General features: G+C 43.4%; 2 protein-coding genes across 6 annotated transcripts in view; one reads left to right on the top strand and one right to left on the bottom strand.

Moving 5' to 3' along the window:
• TAX1BP1 (Tax1 binding protein 1) overlaps window positions 1-6,396 on the top strand; it is a 56,574-nt gene extending 50,178 nt beyond the window's left edge. For all 5 annotated transcript variants that reach the window (XM_030508807.1, XM_030508830.1, XM_030508821.1 and 2 more), the window contains 2 exons: window positions 4,539-4,624; window positions 5,266-6,396. In XM_030508807.1, the coding sequence (XP_030364667.1) occupies window positions 4,539-4,624; window positions 5,266-5,467 (288 nt within the window). In that variant the 3' untranslated portion in view covers window positions 5,468-6,396. The remainder of the gene's footprint in view (window positions 1-4,538; window positions 4,625-5,265) is intronic.
• A 924-nt stretch (window positions 6,397-7,320) lies between these two features.
• The window catches only part of JAZF1 (JAZF zinc finger 1), a 185,048-nt gene continuing 169,890 nt past the window's right edge, over window positions 7,321-22,478 (bottom strand). The window contains exons 4-5 of the mRNA XM_030508852.1: window positions 17,041-17,210; window positions 7,321-9,618 (exon numbers count right to left, since the gene is read on the bottom strand). Of these exons, the coding sequence (XP_030364712.1) occupies window positions 9,442-9,618; window positions 17,041-17,210 (347 nt within the window). The 3' untranslated portion in view covers window positions 7,321-9,441. The remainder of the gene's footprint in view (window positions 9,619-17,040; window positions 17,211-22,478) is intronic.

Raw genomic sequence — 22,478 nt, forward strand, 5'->3', positions numbered from 1 at the left:
ATTATCCAAACTTTGGAACTTGGAAGGCCTGGCACTTGTCATGCTACATAACCACAGTGCCAGGCGGTGGGTGCCTGATATCAGACTCTTTTTGGAAGGACCTGAGGCTACATATCAACTGTTTTACATCATTGCAGGGCACTGTAGGGGTCCTGGACCAAGTATGTGCAGCCATGTCTCTAGTCACCAGTCTGGAGTGCGAGAAAGCTGGCTCTGGGTGTGCGCAAAGGGCAGATTAAGCTGTCTCTTTCTCAAAATATGGAACATGGGCTTCTGTCCAAATAACTTGGATGACTCGACCGTGGGGTCTTGTGAGTAAGCTGATGCCTATGCTTAAAATACAGCATAGGCCAAGCCATTGAGGCCTGGCGTCCGGCAGTTATTGTCAGACTCTTTCTGTAAAGCAGCTTCAGCTAGTGCCTTCTCATTCCAGCTTCTGAATCTTTAGGGGATGGCTTGTTTTACCATGGGAGAGTGACTGCCTTTTAAATGTCAGGTTGAAAAGCATATGCTTTACAATATCATTAGAATAAATACTGTATCATTGGTTATACTAGCTGGAAGAAACTGGGCACCTAAGTGATTGTGGACCAGGATGAGTAAGACCCCTCCTCCCTTCATAGAGTTCTCTGTGTTACATGGTACGCTTCAGGAGTTTTGTCCATCTGAAATGACAAAAGTAGCTGTTGGAGCCCAATACAATGGGACATAGTCTGTGTTTTCCAGAAGTTCCAAGTTACCCCAGGGCAGTGAGTTAGAATTTTAGTTATTGGTGCTTGTATAGTGTTTACTGTAACTTGTAATTAGAATGGCTGTGAAATACTTTCAGACTAAGGTAAAGTTCTCACTGTTTGACCATTCTTTGATTATAGAGTAATCTCTGCAATAAGCACCTTGAGCTATGCTTAACATATATGTGTGGTGTTCTTTGGGTTAAGCATAACAAAAGGTTAAGAACTGATCTTTCTTTATATATTTGGCCAAGAGCAGAAGTCCACTGAAGAGGCAGACTTTCCCTATCTTAACAGGGTAGTATCAGTTTAGTGTTACCATTGTCACATAGTTCACATGTCAGAAGCCACTGTAAGGAGCCCACTGTATGATTTTTACAGTTAATTGAACTGGGTCATGAGAAAGCTGTATCCTTACGGCATACCAAACTAAATCATACTTCAGCAGTTTAAAAAAAGCCTTTTCTGATGCCAGTAACTTGTGCTTGCCTTTTGTTGAAGCATGTGCCAACAAGGCAGCGGGGCGGGATAGTGCCCATGTAGGGGAAAGCATCATACTCTTGTTCACATAGGTTCCTCTGAAAGGAATGAGGAGGAATGTTGTATTTGTACGTGGCGGGGCATCACACTTGCCAGATGCTGGAAGAAAGGACAAAAGATGTAAATCATTTTGTCTTACCAAGCAACTAGCAGTAACCCCTTTTGAATTTTAAAAATTGGGGGGGGGCAAAATTCTGGCTAGCAGCTAAATGAACTAGAGTAAGCAGTGTGAAACACCTACCCAAAACAGACTCACCCCCAACCTATTAACCTGTTACATAAAGTGGACAGGCAGGGCTGACTTCTTTTGGAATAAGTTTTTTAAATGGCAGGCTTTTGCATAAATCCATAAACCCATCCAAACAAGACTGTGGATTCTAACTAAAATCTTGGGTTTCCCGTGGGCTCTGGTAGTAGACCAGGAATATGCCTGTGGGGCGGCTGATGCTAAAGCAGTGTGCTTCTGCTCACACAGCTGGTACAGGTGGAGGAGGGCATTGGTGAGATCACTTCCAGTTGTGTTGTAATGGGAACATCTTTCACTTGCTACTTGCTACGTAGTCTTTGTGTCATGTGTGCATAGAGACAGGTTTGCTTTTCTGGTGGGGAAACTAAAGTTTCTGTGGCGCTCTGAGACTTGTATGGGATGTGGCTCACTGTGGGACCGATGAGTTCCGGGTTTGTTACAGCTCAGGTCAGTGGTTCCTTTCAGGTCTGTGCAAAGAACCTCTCTAAAAGGTGGGGTTTCTTGAATGCCTCAGTATATGGGGAAAAGAGACCCATCTTCATCATGTTAGGCACAAAATTCAGGTCAATGCCCTTCTAGACAAAGTTAATATATAACTTAAGGAATTTGAGGCTGAAAAGCCCTTTTGCCAAAGAAACACCTCATCTACCTTGTCACTTGTAACCAGGTATTAGTAGGTGCTGTGTCAAAAACTGCCCTGTGTTCAAGAGGTAACTGAGTGACAAACGGTAAAGAATTATACGAGTGTATTTTCTAAGGATTTAACTGTTAGCTAGGCCTCTCTTTGTAGTGGAACTATTTTTGGTTTTGGAGGAAGATACGCATTCGTTTTTGCAGAGAAGTCCTGGTCTGCTTACAGTCTGGTATTCAGCAATTTGTTCTGGTTTTGGCGCTGTGTAAGCTGTAGCATTGTAGCAGTTTGAATACGTTTTCTTCTTTAATACATACATCCTCTCTCTTTTGTGCCCAAAGGAACAAATAATACTTTAAACCCCATATGCCTTTTTTACTGCAGGTGCAAAGCAAGCAAGTTAGACAGGAAATACGTCTGTTGCTAGCATCTGTCACCGCAAGCCCCACTCTGCTTAATGGAAATGTTAAATGGTTGAAACTAAACAGCTGTTGTCAGGAGAACAGAAATATTGAGGGAATCTCCCCATCCTGCCCTGTTTTCATTAACTCTTCATAAGGACAAAGCATGTTAGCCTAAAAATGAAATATATTTGAATATATGTATTAGTTACGTGTAGAAAACATGCAGCACGTCTGCTGCTATAGGTGGTCCCGTGCACATTCGGTTTTGAAGATCAGCTAAGTAATTCCTAATTCCTGCATGTAAGGTGTCTCTGAGATGAAAGGGAAAATGATCCAGGACTTGGAGTTTCAAAAGTCTTGCTGAATTTGCCTGTATGCCCACCTTGAGTAGGTTTTGTGCTGCATTATCTATTGGCAGAACCAGACCCAAGATGCTGTGTAACAAGTAGTTTGATACTGCATAAAGAATGGGGTTTACAAACACAGTTCTGATTTTCTGACTCCTCCTTCAGTTTATTTTCTTCTTGTGCTGATTTCTTCCCCTGACAGTGTCTGTGTGCGTCACTGTGGTTATTTAAATCTTAATTTCTAATAATGTCATCAGAGAATAAAAAACCCACCCCCCAAACCTGCAAACCCCGAGTGCTCTGACTGGTTGCTTGTCAGAAGGCAGCTCTCAGAATCCTGTTGCTGTAGCTATTCTTCACTTTCCTGCCTGAGAATTTCCCGTTGCTGGCAGGTTTCTTTCTCCTGAGAGACGTGAGGAGCAGCGTGTTCCCCAGAGCCTGCCCTGCCTTCCTGCCCTGAGAGCAGCACTGAGGCAAAGCTGCTTGTCCGTCAGCTGGGCCACCCTGCTCAGGGTGGCTGCAGCGGCAGGTTCTGTGGTGTTAGTGCCCAGGAAGGAGAGCGCAGCCGGCAGCCTAGTGGGAGGAAGCAGCCAAACGGGGCGACTGAGCTGACGGGCCGGTGGCAGTGTGAAGCCTGTGACGTGTTTGGCTGGTGGGAGCAGCATAGGGAGATCGCTGGGAACCGACTGGCAGCACGTGAATGGAAATCATTGTCTTTTCCCATTGCTGAAATCCAAATTGTCGGATTTTTAAAGCCTGATGTGACATTTGATTGTGTAGGGGTTGAGTTTTAGCTCTTGATAAATCACAGAATGGTTTGGGTTGAAAGGGACCTTTAAAAATCATCTACTTCCAACCCCCTTGCCACAGGCAGGGACACCTTCCACTAGAGCAGGTTGCTCAAAGCCCTGCCCAGCCTGGCCTTGAACACTGCCAGGGATGGGGCAGCCACAGCTGCTCTGGGCACCCTGTGCCAGCGCCTCACCACTCTCACAGGGAAGAATTTTTTCTTAGTCTCTAATCTGAATTTCTCCTCTGTCAGTTTAAAGCCATTCCCCCTTGTCCTGTCACTACAGGCCCTTGTAAAAAGCTCCTCTCCAGATTTCTAGTAGGCACCCTTTAGGCACTGGAAGCTGCTTTAAGGTCTTCCCAGAGCCTTCTCTTTTCCAGGCTGAATAAACCCAGCCCTCTCAGCCTGTCTCCATAGGAGAGGAGCTCCAGCCCTCTGACTGTCCTGAGTATGTCCCTCGTATGCTGGAGCCCCCAGAGCTGCAGCGGGGATTCTCCGTGTGATTAGTCTGTAGCCCGGTGCCCTGTGTTCAGTTCAACTGAACTTAGCCCCGGGGTCTGCAGCGAGGTGACCCCCGTTCCCACAGCTGCCCTGTGAGCAGCAGTGTTCGGGCCCTGCCAGCACCGGTCTCTGCTCTGGGTACCTGGCAAAAGGCAGCCCGGGTTTGGTTTTTCACGTCCATTAACCACATCCCCCCCACTTCGTACAGCAAAGTAAAACTGATGCTGCAGAGATGGTAAAAGGAAAGGTAAATTTCATCTGTGTTTATGCTTGATAACATGGAGGAGGAAAAAAAAAGCAGTTTCTTGTGGGTGGTGTTTAAAATACTACTTTTTTTTTTTTAATAGGATGATGACAACAGTGCACCTTCTGCTCCTGATCCCCCGAGTCTTCTCGTGCATGAACGGGGAACGGGTTTCTGCTTTGATTCCAGGTAGATGTTATCTTTGATTGGTGTTTAATGGCATGGGTGGGTTCCTCCGTAACTGGATCCTTTTTGTTTTACTCAACGGAGGGGATGGAGATGAGAAACATTTTCAATGCATGTTTGGGTTACAGCTGTCAGAGAATGTGCCGTGAGGCTGGGTAGGCTGCTTGTGCTGTACCTTATTTTGACAGAATTTAGATAACTTCTGTAGTAAATGAATGAATAACTTCTGTTTCTTGCCAACCTAATTGTGAACCCAAGTTTAGAGCTTTTATAAAGTGTTATGTTTGCTAAGAGCAAGCATTTATGAGCAGGGAGAGTGGTTTCTCATGAAACTGCTTGGCCATTAAGACATTCAATAGATTTGTATTCAGCAGTAGCTGGAATTGGGTCAAAATTGTGTCGCTTTTAAAATGCCAGGTTATTCTGGAATTCCTGTGTAAAACTACTGGAACTGCACGGAGGACTTCCGGCAAAGACATTTAAATTAACAGTGTGGTACTTGCTTAGGTACAAAGTCTGCTCCGATGTAGGATTCTAGTAAAGCTCTTCACGTTGGCAGCAGCAGGATCCTGCTTTTGTGTTTTATTTTGCAATAAAACAGATTAAATAACCGAGTCCTTTTTCCCCTCTGCCTCCTCGCGCAGCTTTGATGTCCACAAGAAGTGCCCTCTCTGTGATGTGATGTTTCCACCCAACTACGACCAGAGCAAGTTCGAGGAGCACGTGGAGAGCCACTGGAAGGTGTGCCCCATGTGCAGCGAGCAGTTCCCACCGGACTACGACCAGCAGGGCTTCGAGCGGCACGTCCAGACGCACTTCGATCAGAACGTCCTGAATTTTGACTAAATACTCGTGTTTTGCGGTGTAGCTTTAACCCCCCCACCCCGAGTAGTCCATCTATGGAGCAAAACCAGTGCAGCTTTTCTGTAACAGGGCAAACTTCGGAGTCAAAGCAGATACACTCTAAGGGGAGCTGGGATAGGTGGGGGCTGTGAGCTGCTGTTGGGGTATCTTCTCTCTCTACCTAACATGATACTAAATAACGCCACAACCCGCCTCCCATGTTTTGTCTGTAGCTGTTTATTCCCCTATTTAGCAGAATTTGTAAGGACATGGGAATGATTTAGCCTCAGAAAAAATGAGACTGGCTTCGTGATGCTCTTCAGCTCCTTAAAAAAATAGTCACCAAACTATCTGTGGTTTCTTTTGGCCATGGTAACTGAAGCACCATTAAAAATGGAATTAACAGATGTTTCTCCTAGCAAATCCATGTAGTTTTTCTTTGAGTAACAGTTAAAGTTCCATGACTTACCCTACCAAAACAGTTTTCTAGTACATTTCTGAAGCGTAGGTGCATGTACTGTGAGGTGACATGCTTGCAACAAAAGGAATGGCAAATACTTCAGGTTTACATATAGAATGTTTGCCCTAAGGGATAACATTGTTAAGTTGTACCTTAAGGCAGTATTCTGAGTTGGAAGACACGGCTGTGCTTAAATGCCTACAAGTAATTGTTTAATAAGAGTCATCGCTGTTATGGTGCAGCTGCTTTCAGTAGAAAATATCGTTCTGTTTTCACCACAGTGACTTGTGTTCCTTTTGGCTTAGGGCTTTTAAACCCTCCTGCGTTTTAACTTCATGTATTTCTTTCCAGGAAGTAAACCCATGAGTGTATATCTCAACATTTTATATTTACTTTAACTGTATTAAGTAAATTTGCTTTCCACTTGTTGTACAGTAGTCTTGTTACATTAAAAGCAAAATTAATTCATGGAGGTGGCAGTCCCTTTTTTTTCCCCCTGCTGCTTGTTTTGAAATAAAATGGGAGTTTGGGCTGTACATACTTGTAGTAAATGGTGTTTCAGCTTTGCATGGCAAAGGAACTGTTGCTCATGTCTATTTATGTTCTTTGTTTGAGAGACCCGGGGATGGAGGCTCTGTGTAGGATCTGTTGCCTGCAGTGCTGCTGTGAACACGTGCAATATCCTGCTCGATGCAGGGGCTACTGAAAACTGCCTGACGTGGATAAATCACAGTGTCTCAGGCAGCAGCTTCTGCGTCGCTCCTCCTGTCCCATGGTAAGCCTTAGAGGTTTGTAACTGTGAACTTCAGGTCAAAAAACACTCTGTGGTAAGGTGTGGAAGGACTTTCGTCAGGGTTGTTTTCTTACTGTAACTCAGCAGTGTATGGAAGCAGTCAGAACAGGCTCTAAACCCAAAATACTGTTAATCATCATATTATTACAGACTTTAGGAAATCTCAGGTTGGTGCCCCTCATGGGCAGGGCAGCCTCAAAACTGGGCTCTGCCGAAGTGGGGCCTTCTCTTACGTGTGTGTGTGTGTGTGTGTGTGTGTGTACAGGGAGTTAGTTACTTCCAAAGCTTCCCTGTGACTTACCCAGGGAGGCTGCAGGTACATGGCTGAAGCCAAATGCCTCTGGCCCTGCCTCCCCCAACTCCAGTGTTAACGATGGTCCTTTCACAGCAACAGCTACTTCATTGCTGATGAACCTCCAGGAGAAAGGCAGCCTGTATCTTCCCCTTGGAAGGCAGCTTGTGGCATCCCTGCACACCCTCCCAAGTAACCAAGGCCCTGCTGCTGTTTAATGCTACCACAGCAAAATACACAGATAAAAGACTATGCACAGCCCAAGAACTTAACTCTTCAGTGAAGTTAATGACGAGTGCAGAGCAGGGTTCTTAGGTCAGAGGCAGTTTATTTTAAATGTGATTTGATTTACATTTATAAGCAGCTTTCCTGACAGGAATTCTTTAAGTTGCCTTCAGTTCTAAAACAAACCTCTGTCACTTTCAAACTTAAAGTACTTTGTCCCCAACAAAACATATGAAAATATAATTTAAAGCACACTTTTCACAGACACGGTACAATACATTCACTATACACAGTATAACAAAATAGTCCCATCTTTACCTGTTTAATAATACTGTCACAATGAGTAGGTAAATAGAAACTGGAATTTTGTTTTATAGTCGAAAGGAATTTACATGCAACAAGGACATTTTACGACTGTTTAGCTGTTGGAGGAACTTAACCCAGCCTGTGGTTTCTTGCACCAGGAGCAGAGCTGAGGCCGAGCCGTTGGCTGGAGCTGCAGAGGGTGGAAGCAGCTGCCCAGGGGCTCACGTGTCTGGATCACCCCTTGAACGTGCCTGGCAGCCCTGCACGATGCACCCACAGTCACCTCTGCAGGGTTTGACAAAGCGATGCTCTGTTTCAATTAGGGTGTTCTACATGCTTGGGCATTAGGCTGATTCCAAAGTGTTTTAATGAGACTTTTAGTCTGCAGGAGAAGAGGTAATTGTCATCCTGACAAAGTTTTCATTTAACTTTGGGGAAAAAAACGGAGGGAAAGCTCCTTCCTCCTTCATTTGAGCTTGCGTTTGCACTTAACGGGAACTGAGCAAAGGCAGTCCCTGTGGTTAATGCCGCGAGCTGGTCCTGGCCCGTGCTGGGGGTGCCCACCTCAGCTCCAGGGCAGCTCCACGGCAGGAACCACGCGTGTGAGAGCAGAACGCTCGGGGCAGGCTGGTGAGCAGCATGTGCGCAGGGGCGGGCCAGACACGAAGCGCTCACCCATTGGCTTTTGTTTTAAGTCAGTCTCTGACCACCTGCTGCAAGAAGCACTTTATCTTCAGTAAGGCTCATATGTCATAGTTCAGCAAAATAACAGTAAAGCTAAACAGACACTTCCAATGGGAATGCAGTGACCTACGATGAGAAGCAAAAAAAAAAAACACACAAAGAAAATCTCAAATACAATGAGGATGAGGGAGCAGCTTTAGGAACTCCCTTGCACAAGTAATGGACCTCCTTAAACCAGGCGTAGGCTTTGTAATTTTTATTTGCAACCACAGGCACATGCTCGTACAGTAGTTGCAAGAATTGGCAACACATAAAACATTAAATCTGTTGGCAATAGAGAACTACAAAGTGCTTTAAAACTTCATCTGCGATGAAGATAATTGTTTCTCACACACACATAAATTTGCACTTAAGTATTTCCAAGTGTCTTTCTAACAGATAGTTCAGGGGTAAGTATTTCGTTGGACTGGGATATTGGTCCTCAAAAGTTGGATGGGCATGAACGTAAGATGAATCTTGTACAAAAGAAAAGGAGCAATTTCTAACGCTAAAGTGATTGTTTACTAGTTGGAATGGCAAAGGGTGTCAGCACTTCAAGAGGGAGAAAAGACAAGACATTTGCAAGATAATATAAAATACAGCAAGCACACCTTTGTATGTATGTTATTTAAGTATGAAAATATTTTTAGCATATTATGTTAAACATTCTTTCTTATTTATATTCCCGTTACCTAAAAGACTTGCTACTCCACGCTAGCTCCGATACGTAAGGCATGTTAGCGCTAGTCTGACGCGGGCGGTGTCGGTTTGGTTTTGCACGCATTGGAAGTCTCTGTCACGGTACAATCTCCAACGGGTGCCAGTGCCAAGCTCCCCTCCCCTCCTCCTGCGCCGATTCCCGCCTCGGGACAACTCCATAGGCAACCCACCCCCCTTCCTCTGGGTTTTGTTTTGGAGAAAAGTGTTCTGGAGAACCTCTAGCTTTGATAGCACCTTATCTCAAAGTAATGAACATGGGTATGATGATTACATGTGCAAATGTACAAAATCATTAACTCTACAAAGATACATCATTCCAAAATTACAGAAAAATTTAAAGCATGCATTTAATTTTTGTTTTTTGAAAGGGTTGCTGAATGCTTCCCCTGAAAAAGGTGGCTGTTCTCAAAATCAGCAACTGCTGGTGAGGATTTCTTGGCACATTTGTGACCAGCATGTTATTGCTGCATCTTCCTGATAATCTCAGCAGACACGGGGGGATGGAAATTGATTGTGTGGTGCCGCAGGCCCTGAGCTGTCTTGTAACTCTTTCCGCAGCGACATTTGAATGGTTTGCGGACGCGGATTTGTGTTCTGTGGCCATTCTTGGCATGGTACTTTATACCATTCACATTCTGTGAGCGAGAAAGGAAAACGTTACTGGGCAAAGGGTCAGGGAACGGCTGAGCTTCCACTTAAAAAACAAAACCTGGTCAATGTCACAGGCAACATCAGACAAACAGCTCGGAACTCCCGCCGGGTGTTGTGCTTTCAAGATAGAAGATAGGACAAGAAGGAGAACAATCTGCGTGGTTCTAAAAATATCAAACTTACCTACCTGCCTAATTCTGACTTCTGTCTCATTGTATCATCACAGGATGATTTGGGTTGGAAGGGACCTGAAAGCTCATCTGGTTCCGAGCCCTTGCCACAGGCAGGGACACCTTCCACTAGAGCAGGTTGCTCCAAGCCCCGTCCAACCTGGCCTTGAACTCTGCCAGGGATGGGGCAGCCACAGCTTCTCTGGGCACCCTGTGCCAGTGTCTCACCACCCTTACAGTAAAGAACTTCTTCCTTACATCTAACCTATATCTCTCCTCTGTCAGTTTAAAGCCATTACCCCATGTCCTGTCCCTACATGCCCTTGTAAAAAGCCCCTCTCCAGATTTCTTATAGGCCACCTTTAAGCACTGGAAGCTGCTCTAAGATCTCCCCTGAGTCTTTTCTTCTCCAGGCTGAACAAGCTGAATTCTCAGCCTGTCTCCATAGGAGAGGTGCTTCAGCCCTCTGATCATCATCTCCTAATGTACTTTCCAAAAAACCACCATTTAATGGCCTCGTAGATGGATGTTCTTTTGCCTTCCTGACATTTTTTTCCTATAGCACTGACAAATGTTATTCAGAGGTTCATTTACAAGCAAACAAAGAATTGGCACAAAGACTCGAGTCACACTTCTTCAAAAAGCTGCAGCTCCCCCCATGGTGTGTCTGTTCTGTTCTGCGTCATTGTTTCGAGATATGTCTTTAGGCACCAGCAACTTCTGATAGTTTGCACATTGTCTCCAAAGAATTAACTGCAGGGAACACTCAGCCCAAAGAGTTACCCAGGGCACTCAGAAAATAATCCAGAGAAGCCATCTGCAAATAGCTATTGTTTGGGAGTATTCTACAGCTACAACTAGAGAACTGACCTCCACTGGTTTGAGGAGAAAGAGCAAGAGAAGGCACCACAACACACTGATGCACGGGCAAGGTCAGCAAACAGGCAACACCTCTGCTACATTAATCAGAAACCTTACTAACACGTAAACCAAAATCACAGCCCTGTCCTCCTTTACACCTACTTCTGGCCAAAACAGAGGAAGCTGTCGTGCTCTCAACAGCTGTTGTGATACTGCTTGATGTAGGATTCGCCTTCCTGCAGCCTCTCTTACTGCTTCCACTAAAAGGTTGGATTTTTAGACAAATAAGGCAAAATACCTCTTGTTAGAGCTTCTCCTAGGAAGAAACCAAAGTTGCCCAAGACAATTTGTGACAAAAAGATACAGCTCCAAGGCCCTATTGTGTCCCCTCTAAAGTTTCTAGATACCCATCTCAGGGTTTTTTAAACTACTAAAAAAAGTGCTAGAATTAATTAACAGCCTGGGTATGAATTAACCCACTAAGTTAAGTTTTAGGGAGTTTGTCTTTGCTGAACCAGTACCTGGTGTTACACATAATAAAAAGCCCCCTTGGCTCTTTAAGCAACAAGTTTGGTTTTGTCAATGCACAGCTTACGGTGAGCACAAACTCCAGGTTGGAGCTCACAGCAATTACACATGTTGGACAATCTGGTTTGCAACACAAAGGAAAAAGAAAAAGCCTTCAGTAAACAGAACAGAGCCACAACTCCCAAGACTTCAGAAGACTCTGAATACATCAGAAAGCAAACCCCAGCAAGGCATGAGTCTGACACCTTCAATACCACCCTCCTGCCAATGCGTCCCTTTCTCCTCCCCTACTTCCTAATCCAAGTCAGACATCAATAAGTCCCACTCCTGAGGAGGTCCCTCTCTGCGCTGCCCTCCATAGCCCTGCTCTAACCACAGCTCACAACAGTGAGTAAAAGCAGTGTAAGGCGCTTGCAGCTCCCATTGGGCAAGTAGGGAGGACTGTAATGGCAAGAGAAACCACCCCATCTCCCAGAGAGCTGCGGTGTTCTCATCTTACCGTGTAAAATACTGGTCCTTAGTTATTGCACATTAACTGTGTCCCGGCAGCAATGTATTTTAATCTTTAAGCAAAACCAGTTCCCTGCTTACAATCACGAAGTCAAGCGTGGTACTGTTCTCGTCACAACTCACCATGCCCAGTGTAGTCTGTACTGCTGAATTGGCATTTTAGGGCAGCCTGGGTGCCTGGAGAGGTTGATTTGTGGAAATCCTTTAGAAAGAAAAACTTAGCCTACAATATCCACCCTGGAAAAAGGGCAGAGTGCAAGACTGCAAGTGACTGCTCTGCCCACATACTCATGTTTCTCTTCTCTAGAGAATCCAGGCACAATTCAGTTGATTCGCTTTCTTAAAGTTGCAAACCCAGCCCCCAAATTGTCCTTTACACCCTTAAAAACACTCTCACACAGCTGTCATCTGAGATACGGGAGATGAGACTCTTCAGTCTCCAATACAAAGCAGACACACACATACAAGCCTTTGGTGCAGGTTACTTCTGGGTGAAGAGTACTCGGAGAAGGTCAAATGCTGTACCACCAACACAGACAAGAGCACATCAAAGCTACAAATCACCCTCAAGAGCAGTCAAGTGAGTTCCCTGCAAGTAACTTGAGATCCTGAGGCAGCTTTGAGATGGTTTTGCACATGGTTACAACCTTCGGCACCTGCAGGACTGCCAGGGTGAGGGGCCGGAATGCCAGTGGATGGGCATGAGGACTGTCATAAGACGTCTGTCAACGTCTAAGTACTGTTAAGGAGGACCTGTGCCTTCAAAGGAGAGAAAATCCTGGGGTGACCTCTTAAACTTTTGCTGGTGCAGTGGAATTTGAAAACCAAAACTATCCCCAAACCCTACAATATATTGGAAACTACAGAAACCCGTCTAGACTTTAATTTTTGTAAGAAATCAATTTAAGATACTTTAAAACTAGTATCAATTTAAATCAGATGCCCTAAATCTGCAATCACAGATTCACTGTTCCATGCCAATGGTACTCTTTCTCCTGATCCAGCTTTTTTAATGACCTGCTCAGCCTCAAGTACACCATGTGCTTTGGTGAAGGGGGAAAAGTACTTTCAGGCAGAAAAATTTAAGGAAATGCTAAACCAGAAACCTATGTGGAATGAATTGGGCCATGGAAGGTTTGAGGAGCCAGTATAACATGAAACTGGATCTGCACTCCTGGCTAAAAGAAAACTGTTGTTAGAATTACAGTCAACTCTTCAGCACTTTTTCCACTGCTGTAATGTAAACACTTTGTTGTACGTCTGGGCTGAGTTTGTTGAGGTATGGCAAAAGCCACTGCCAAACTCATACATCACTTTTATTGCTCTGGTTACTTAGGTTGCTCATTACTTACTCTCACGAATGATTGAGGAAGAAGATGGCAGTGTAGAAGGGCACTCTAAAATCTTAAACAGGAGGAAACAATTATTAACCTGGGACCAGATCAGGACGAGACAGAGAAGCTTAGACTGGCACCACCTGGTTTCATGGACACAAGGGCACTTGCTGGGCAGGGCCCCTTGCACTGCAGCAGTCATGAAGCCACTACACTGCAGAGAGCTTGCCACCCCCTTCAAGAGGGAAAAGACACCAAAGGATGGTTTGGGAGGATTTCTTGGTTTAGACTTGGACACTCATACATGTTTTTGTATCTGCTGGCTCTTCCACTGGAAGTTTTCTTTGTGAGTCCAGTTCCTCTTTGCTCAACTCGCAAGCTCTGGCTTGCTCCTTTCTTTCTATCAAATTCCCTTCTTTTCCCTCTCACATCAATGTCCTCCCTCCCTAAGCTCTGTTGAGCCTCACTGCTCTTAGATCAGCCTTCCTGGGGTTTGCCCCACCTGACAGGCATAGGACCCTCATCCCACTGCCTGCCAGAAAGACAAGCCCAATGTCTCAATGCCTCTGCATCCTTAGAAGGTGCCATTTCTCTGCTTGCCATGGCCAAAAAGCAGTCATGCACATAAGCTCCATCTTGGATGCATGGAAATCTGTTGCTCTTTTATTATTTTATTTGCACAACCTAGAAAAATTATGACAGTTTTTTTTTCTTTTTTTTATATATCTATCCATTTCGTATCAATCTTCATTTGCTCTTTGGAATAAGTTAACCTACATCATATACACACTTTGAATGTTCTTCCTCAGAGCTAGAGACCAAGTAACTGGCACACATAGGTGGCATTGAATAAAAGGAAAACTAATTGCCATGTTTATAAATCTATACTTTAGCCTGGTGAGTGTACTCCATGGAAACAAGGATAAGATATTTGGGGCCCTTTGAATCATGCAGATGATTTTCTAAGAATCAAATTTAAGGCATCGAATACAAATCATATTAAGAAAAAAAAAATCCACAAATGGCAACTATAAAATATTTATCATTTGTTCTCTAGGTCAGTAACCATAATTAGAGAAGAAGAAAGCAAGCTTCAGATATTAGTTCAGAGGCTTGTGTTTTAAGCTTCCAGAAGTCAGTGTGCTCCTGATTCATTTTGCGGTTTCTGACTATCCCACAAACGCATTTACATATCATTAAAAAAAAGTTGGGTTTTTTACCCCCAGAACCTTCAGAACCTCAAGAAAACCTATGCCATGCTATACAGAGTAACAATATGTATTATAAGCAAGCAATTTTATTTCTTCAAAAAATAAAGTTCCTGAAGAACTAGATGTTTGTGACTCACTTCTACTGCATTGCCTATGGGAAAGCATCAAGAGATAGCAGCTGGGCAGGAGGCCAGTGGGGTCTTCTGATAGTCATCTGGGCTTGTGTATAAACATGTTCTTGTTACAGCTTCCATTGTCTGCCCCAGCCCCTTCCTTGGGTGTATTTGTTGTTCTCATTCTTGTCTTATTTACCTTTCCATAATGACTTTTCAGTGCAGAGGCCACCTTTTATCCCTGTACATTGTTTGCAAAAAGGAGCCCCATCCCTACTGGGTCCTTTAAGCAGCACTGTAATACCAATAACGTATCTAAGAATAACACTTCTGCTTCTTAAACGTACGTCACCTAAGGCCAGACAAAAGAAAACTGTGTATATCCTCCTTTCCTCCTTGCTCCCTGAAGGAATGCATCCTTTCTCAGCCGTAAAGTGAGCCTGGCAATTACTGTATGTGCATGTCCGTGTTCCTGTTTGGAGCACTATAATTGTTTTACAGCCCTGACTGTGATTATCCAGTACCCACCACAAAATCCCAATGCTTTGATCACAGGACTCCCTACCCGGACTCCGCAAATAATTCACCAGAGGAGGGGGTTAAGCAGAAGGAAGATGAAGAGGAAACCAGAAATGCAGCTGACACAAAGCTAAAAGGAAGGAAACAAAGATAAAAATGTAAAAAGAAAAAAATTAAGCTGAAAAGAAAAAAGGGAGGAAACAGAGCCCACAGAAAAGAGAAATGAGGTGAGGCAGAGTTTAAGGAAATGTGTTTTCCTATCAGGACTAAACAGAGGTGAGTCTCTTAGGAAAATGTGGTACTTTATTTGCTGCTGCTCTCTGTCTGTCAGCCTCTCTATGGGTCATTAATTTGTCCCCTGTCCAACTGTTCTAACATTAATGGTGTACAAGATATCCCTTAGACAGTCCTCATGCATTTGAGATGAAGGTAGTGAGATAGCAGAAGCAGGCAGAAACAGCTTGCTTATTTGGGCAATAAAAAGACAGAGGGCTGGCAGTCAAACAGAGAACAGACAGGATATAGCAAATTACAGGGTTCTCCTTCCAGCCTTTGCCATTAAGTGAATGTTTTCTGCAATGCATAGATGCCCTGTGGGCACTGTGACTTCTAACAATCACCATGGCTTGTTTGCTTCCTGAGCTAGGGATTTAGCCTTTATACTATACCCTTCATCTGGCACATCTTCTACCACACACAAGAAAAGTATTAATCTTGAATAATGTGTGTATATCTGCAAAGTCATACTTGCAAGTTGTCTGAAAACATCTTTCCCTCTGCCCTGCCCCTGGAGATGGCAGTTTTTCCTGTAACTAAAGAGAGGAATAACCATGACATAGTTCAGGCTCATCTCTGCAGAAAAGACTTGTATGTCACTAAGAAATAAGCAAGCACACTGCTTACTTGCTCATGTTTTAAGAAAGTATTGTCAGTATTAACTGATCTTTGTAGGAATCTGAGTCTTGATTTGCTGTACCGGAGCTGCCGCAGTCCAGAACAGCTGCAGCATCACTGAAACACATTTTTATCCTCTACACGGTTTCATGCACAGTTTATTCATTCTTGTCACAGCTGTTTTATCTCGAATATTACTGGTCTGCCTATATGTCTCTTTCATATTTCTGTTCTCTTTTAAGTCCCTACTTGTCAGTTATTTAAAGGAGAAGCCATAAAGTAAAACTAATACAAAACCAACCCAACCCGCACTGCCTTTTCTAGGGTATAGGTCAGTGGCTGAACTTTCCAGTAGTTCCTGCAAAAACTTCAGAAAATGAGTCAGAAGAACTGTGCCAACACATAATTTCTGTTCCCAAATCTCAACGGCTATAGAATACCATACTGAAGTCCAAGCTGTTCAATAGTTTCATCTGTCTCTGCAGTGGTTCACGTGAAGCGATACTACTGTCCTCACAACAGCTCAACACGTTCTATTCTGGCCAGCTCGAGATTCAAAATTAAAGATGTTTCACTCCCATAAACAGACAAAAATTTCTCATGTTGGAGAGTAATTAAAAAAAGGGGGAGGAGACTGTTTCCCAGCATGTCAAGCAGAGGGATGGATGCAAGCCCTGAACGTGAGGCAGCTGTGCAGGCACAGGGCTTGCACCCCGGACACAGTAACGATGGAATTTCTCTGAGGCTCTGTCTCCCCAAGGTGACCTCTGACTTGCAAAACATTAACCACCACCTTCTGCACATCACCTTTACCAGGAAAAGTACCCTGGGCACAGCCTCACTAATGGAGAGGCAGCACCTCTAGCAGTTAAGCAAAAGAAATTAACTCTGGCACTGATGGGCAGAAGCTCTTTATTTAGTGTCTGTGAAAGAGACCCCAGAGATTATTTCACTGGTAGTACCTCCTGCATTCTGCAGTTAATATGTCTAATTAATAGAAACCTAGTTAAAATGTTAAAAGCAAGACAGTCACTATATATACTGTCTCTTGACACTACATACAGGGATACAGAAGGCCACCCATCCTCTGTAAAACGGGTATTTTGGCTGTGCTTGAGAGGAAACCAATAAACAAAATAAGTACTCTGCTAAAATACCACAAACCTAAATGTGAAAATTCTATCAAACAAGAAAGGTACAAACTGATTTTAGAGGCTTCCCCCCCCCCCCCCTCCCCCCCCCATGTAGGTCTGCACTACTGCTTACCTTATATCTTTTTTTACATCCAGGAACAGGACAGGCAAAAGGCTTCTCATCCCCTCCATTCATGCACATTGAACTAAGGATAGCTTCAGAGCTGATAGCACTTTCTGTAGTCCAGGACTCATCACTGTCTGATTCTTCATAGTCTACTTCCTCTTCATCATATTCACTACCTAGAAAAGCAGGGTAGTGAGATAAAACAAGAATAAATAAGAGCACAGCAAGATAACACATTCTGCATTTATTACATCAGTTACAATGACTTGTAATTTCCCCACTTTTGTCTTTGCTGGAAGACAGTTATTTTTAATTTTATAAACCTATCTTTCTTATAGCTATTTATTCCTTCATAAAGACACCAGTGGTTCTTTTTCTAATAACCAGGACGGGCATTATTAATATATCTTCATAAACTGTTAACTGCGTCGCACAGAAAGTTCAAAGGACTGATTTTAAAATGCAGTTTCATTCCTCCTCGAACACCAGGATCTTCTGTCTTTCCCAGTGCCTGAACAGAATATGTGGTTTCCCCCCCTGCAATTAAAGCTAATTTTAAGGCTTTTCTTTATGCAATACAACACTGAAGAGCGTAATTCTACAGATCATAAACAGTGTAAAATAATATGTTGACAAGTCCTAATGCATTTACTAGCCCTTTGGAATTAATAGGAATTATAGCACAACATTAATAAGAATTATATTGTAGCAATTATAGTTGTGAAATTCATTCCCTCAGGTGTGGGGATAAATTGCATTGTGTGGCTGCCCTGAACAGACCGCATTATGTTCCAGATATGCTACGACAGCCATTTGAGCAGCTGGTGCTGAGTTTATTTATTATTTTTAATTGCAATAACTATTAATGAAATCCTCTGAAGAAGTTAAATGTGAAACGAGAGAAATTAGGAAAGCAGAATTCCAACTATAAAAATACCGTTTCAAATAAATAATAAGTTAAAAAAGAAGCTGGAGAGGGAAGAGCCCCAGCTGATTAAAAAGAAAATATATGCACAGAGGGAGGGAGAGGGAAAGCTGAGAGAAACTTCTGTGGTGTCAGCAGGAGGTGGTGCTGTGTTTCCCCTCCCCTTCCCGTTCCCAGCTCTGCTAAATTTTATCCTTTCTGCTGAAAGCTGATTTGGCTCCGAGTGCTGGAATAGCTCCCGTTATTAAAGACAGTTATGTGACACTTGCATGGCTCTATTTGCTTCTCTCATATGCCCTTTAAATGCATGCCTCCAGGCAGCTCTACGCGTCGAGAAGAAAATGCAGGCAGATGCCTTGCGGCACTTTGAAAAGGAAACATCCCAACCTCACGGACAAAAGCCATGCTGCAATGTACAGTGGAGTCTCTGGGGTTTTTTCCTTCTGGTGAAGCTAAATACACACCTATAGTCTCAATTTTTTCCCCTTTGGATTTCCCCTCCCCCAGTGCTCTCACTCAGACTCGGCACCTCTCCACCATTGAGTAGAAACGCATGTCAACTAGTAGCTGCAAGTATTCAGGGCTCCTGAGCTTTAATCAGATACTGTAAGTTCGCTTACAGATGTCAGGCTATCCACGTTTCTTTCCTGTGGTTTCCAGCCATACAGGGTGGTGCGCAGATGAGGAAAGATGGATGGTTTCCCACCATCAACAACTGTCGACATGCGCGCACGCACACATGCTCTGCAGCACATCTGCAGAACTCTGCCTTGCCGCCTGCGCCTCCTCATCCCGCACCCAATGAGCGAAAGCCAAAGAAAGCATTACTGACCTCTTAAAAGATTCCTGAACTCTAGGAACAGTTAACCTAAAATGAAGTTAAGAGTTGTTATAGTTTAATTAACTAATAAAAAAATGGAGGCAAAACCACAACTCTGCTTCTACGATTTCCTGCCCTTGATTGTATCTTGATGGAAAAAATTCCTCAAGCTATTCCTTTCAAACATTTTAGCTCAGTAGGGTTTTCTTAAGCAAATGCAACAGAAAACCCTATTGTAAATACACGTATGCACTCCTAGGATGAGAAAATACACATCAATTCTAAACACCGATACCAACGATTTCTGCCATTATAATCACCCCCTTGTAAGCCCCCTTCAGAGGGGGGTGATTCCCTCCCTAATAGGATTTTGTCTGCCTAAAGAAAACATCATGTGAGACTGTACGACATCTACTAAAGATACCACTACTTTTAGTGGTAACAAGGAGCATGCTTTTATAAAACAACAATCAGAGCTCTATAAAACGTAATATGCAATGTAGTATATAAGGGAAAAGATACACAGTACAGTGGGGGGAAGAAACAAACACTGCAGTGACACATTTCCATAGATTTTCCTGTACATCCTTTGAATTTTTCTAATAGCTTTGTATAGTAAGACCCAATTCTATAACAACTTCTGCCTGTACTTTAACTTACAGGTAGACTCACTGAAGGAGAGAGACAGCAGAGACCAAAACACATGTGTAAGCATCTGTGAGGTCAGACAAGCCTTATGGTTTTCTTTTAATGAGCTTACCTGCACAAAAATGCAAGATTTTGTCTAGTGTAGTCAAAAGAGTTGTTAAAACAGTATAAGCAAATGCTCCATTGTCTTCAATTTCTGAATCCAGACTTGTCACTACAGATCTTATATATGATGCGCTTTTTCAAGCATGAATAAGCATATAAAGATGTATTTCTTCTTGCACAAAATGGTAATACTAGTGGTGCCAAGTACCTGAAAGGCATATTACTTTATACAAAGCTGGAACTGCAGTCTATCACCGTTCTTATCTGACAGCAGTTTATCTGTCCTACTGAACTCAATTGCTTGTACTTTTTAAAAAAAAATTAAAAAGAAAAACCCCAAATGCATTTAAGAAGGTCCTGGTATAAACAAAATGTAAAAAACCTCAATGTCTTGAAAAAAAAAAAATTAGCAATAAATATCTATCCTTTCAGTAACTATGTTGTTTCAGTTGTCACAGAAAAACAACACTGATTTAGTCAGGCTTTTAACTGATTCCGCCTCAGAATTTAATTTCCTCAGTTGTCAGTGTCTAAGAGCAGCAACCCATGTGGTGCCTCACTGATTGCGTGCAACACATCAGAGCGGGGCGGGGGGGGACCAAAAAGCACAACACACAGGTTGGCGCTGCCATAATAAACAGCCCCTGGACGAGGTATTTTAATTAAGCACTTTGAGGGTGAGGACGCTGGCTCTGTGGCGCGATTCCCACGCCGAGCAGGAGCCCCTGGCCCTCAGCACACATCAGGTGTACAAACTGCAACCCGAGGCACCGGCTGCCGCGGGCTCCTTCGGGCAGCTTGCCAGGGCACCAGCAGTGCACCGAAGGGGAAGCACACAGCAGCGCGTTTTGATCAAGATGCAGCTTGCTTTTTCTGCTTCATTTAACTTTGGTTGGTGTTTCACAATAATAACTGTAAATATTTATTTTTTAAAAGGAAAAATAAAAATTAAGCACCTTTGCATCTAATCTACAGCCTGTTCCAGGGTGTAACAAATGCGTGACTTGGAGAAGTATTTGCAATAACTCTGAAGAGAGCTCCAAGGGAGCTGGCTTGCTGATCGCCGCCTGGACGTTGCCATGCACATGGAAAACAGGACGTTCTGCTGGGGCACGCTGCCCTTCTGGGGGACTGAGCAGAGCCAGTCCTTGTAGCACGTGTGCTAATGGCTTTACCATTTCTCGTAATGCTTGGAAGGCTGACTGATCATTCCCTCCATCAGTACTCAAAGGAAAAATATCAGAATTAGGATTCAGAAGTCTGAAGAGCAAAAAAAAAATAATTCCACAAAACTCTACAACAAACATTTCTCTAAGATGAAGTGTCTAAATATCTGGAGGGGAAAGGCTGATAGAGAAGCACATGCTTTCAGCAAGATAGTGTACAAATACACAGTATTATTACTGTAACTGAATACTAGTTCTACAATGGCAAGAAAACTGCCTTCTCCAGCTCTCTGCTCTGCCCATGGTCTTTCTGAGGCTCCTTGCTAGGTTGTTGCTTTGCACTATATCCAGTTTCATCATCTGGCTTTCATTCGGAGACCCTACATAGTTCTACCTCAGCCTAACCTAAACCCACTGCTTTATTGTCCAAATGACTCAGTAACATCTTCCTAACATTGCTCCCGCCCTCGCATACAATATTCTCTCAGTCCTGGCCCACAAAACCATTTCCCCTCTCCTCACTCCAGTGGCCTTGCCAAAAAGCTCACTTCATCTGTGCTGCCCCCAGCAGCATAAAACATGAAACAAATCAAAACAGAGGCAAGGAAAGAATGCTAGTTTTTTGGTTTTGTTTTCCTGGAATTTTCCATGCTGACATAACGCTACTGCTCCTCAAAGAGGAGGTGGACTCCACTGATGGAGCATGGACTTGAGGTGCTCACCAGGAGGCAAATCTCACACAGTATGCCATATCAGAGCCAGGTATTACAGGCAATTACTAGTTATGAAACATACAGGGTCACAGAGTATTCTGGCAAGTTATTTCTCTCTTAATTTTTATGCAGCATTTAAACACAACCCGTCACAAAGGAGAAAGCTGTCTGCACCACAGCAGCTTATTTGCCAAAAGTAAACACATGCACAAAAAGGGATTATGATTACTGCCCACGTGCTAAGAAGTCTTTGTAGTGTGATGAAAAGCAAAATTGCTCCATAAAGACTTGCTCTACCTCTTCTTCCAGTCAGTTTTGCTATCAAAATCAGTGAGCATATCACTTAAACCTACAGCAAAGGTCTCTCCTCTTGAATGCCCATCTACTATATTTTCTTTTTCCAGTAGATGAAGTCAGTAAATAAATCAGAAACATTTTGCAGAGTTAATCATCTGACAATCTGGCATTGACAACATCCCAGCTACACTGCTGAAAATCTGGAGCCTTATCTTTTATGTTTCTGGGGATTATTCGCTATTCACACCACTGAAGCCAAGATAAATTCTGTCTTTTGCGTGAGTGAATTCATTCCACCATGACATTTACACAAAGGACTTTTTCCCTCAACTAGCAGGTGCATATCACTTGTAGTTATGTCTTGAAATATAAAAAAGACCAAGCCGATTAAAACCAGCCCAATCTGTGTGTGCCATTGCAATGAATCTGATCTTGACCTCTGATCAAGAACATTACAAAGTCTTCCTTTCTCCTCCCATGAAGAAAAACAAACCCAAAACGTCCTTGCCAATTATTTTTGTGACCAGAAAGCATGCATTAAGTATACAATGAATAACTATGAGTAAATAGCTTACTGCAGTGGGAACCAACAGTGCTAGTGTCACTGAAAATTCATGGTAAGTCCAGTGATCTCTCTCACAAATTCGACTTCACACTTTGCCCCGTGTGGGACTTGCAGCTTGTATTTCATAGAAGCAGTTTCGTGAGAGCACTTTTGTTAAGAAGTCTGCATTCCCATGTACCGTGACAGCTTCTCTGTGCACAGTCTC

Source organism: Strigops habroptila, chromosome 1 (assembly GCF_004027225.2).
Source record: "Strigops habroptila isolate Jane chromosome 1, bStrHab1.2.pri, whole genome shotgun sequence".
In the NCBI taxonomy this organism is placed as follows: domain Eukaryota; kingdom Metazoa; phylum Chordata; class Aves; order Psittaciformes; family Psittacidae; genus Strigops; species Strigops habroptila.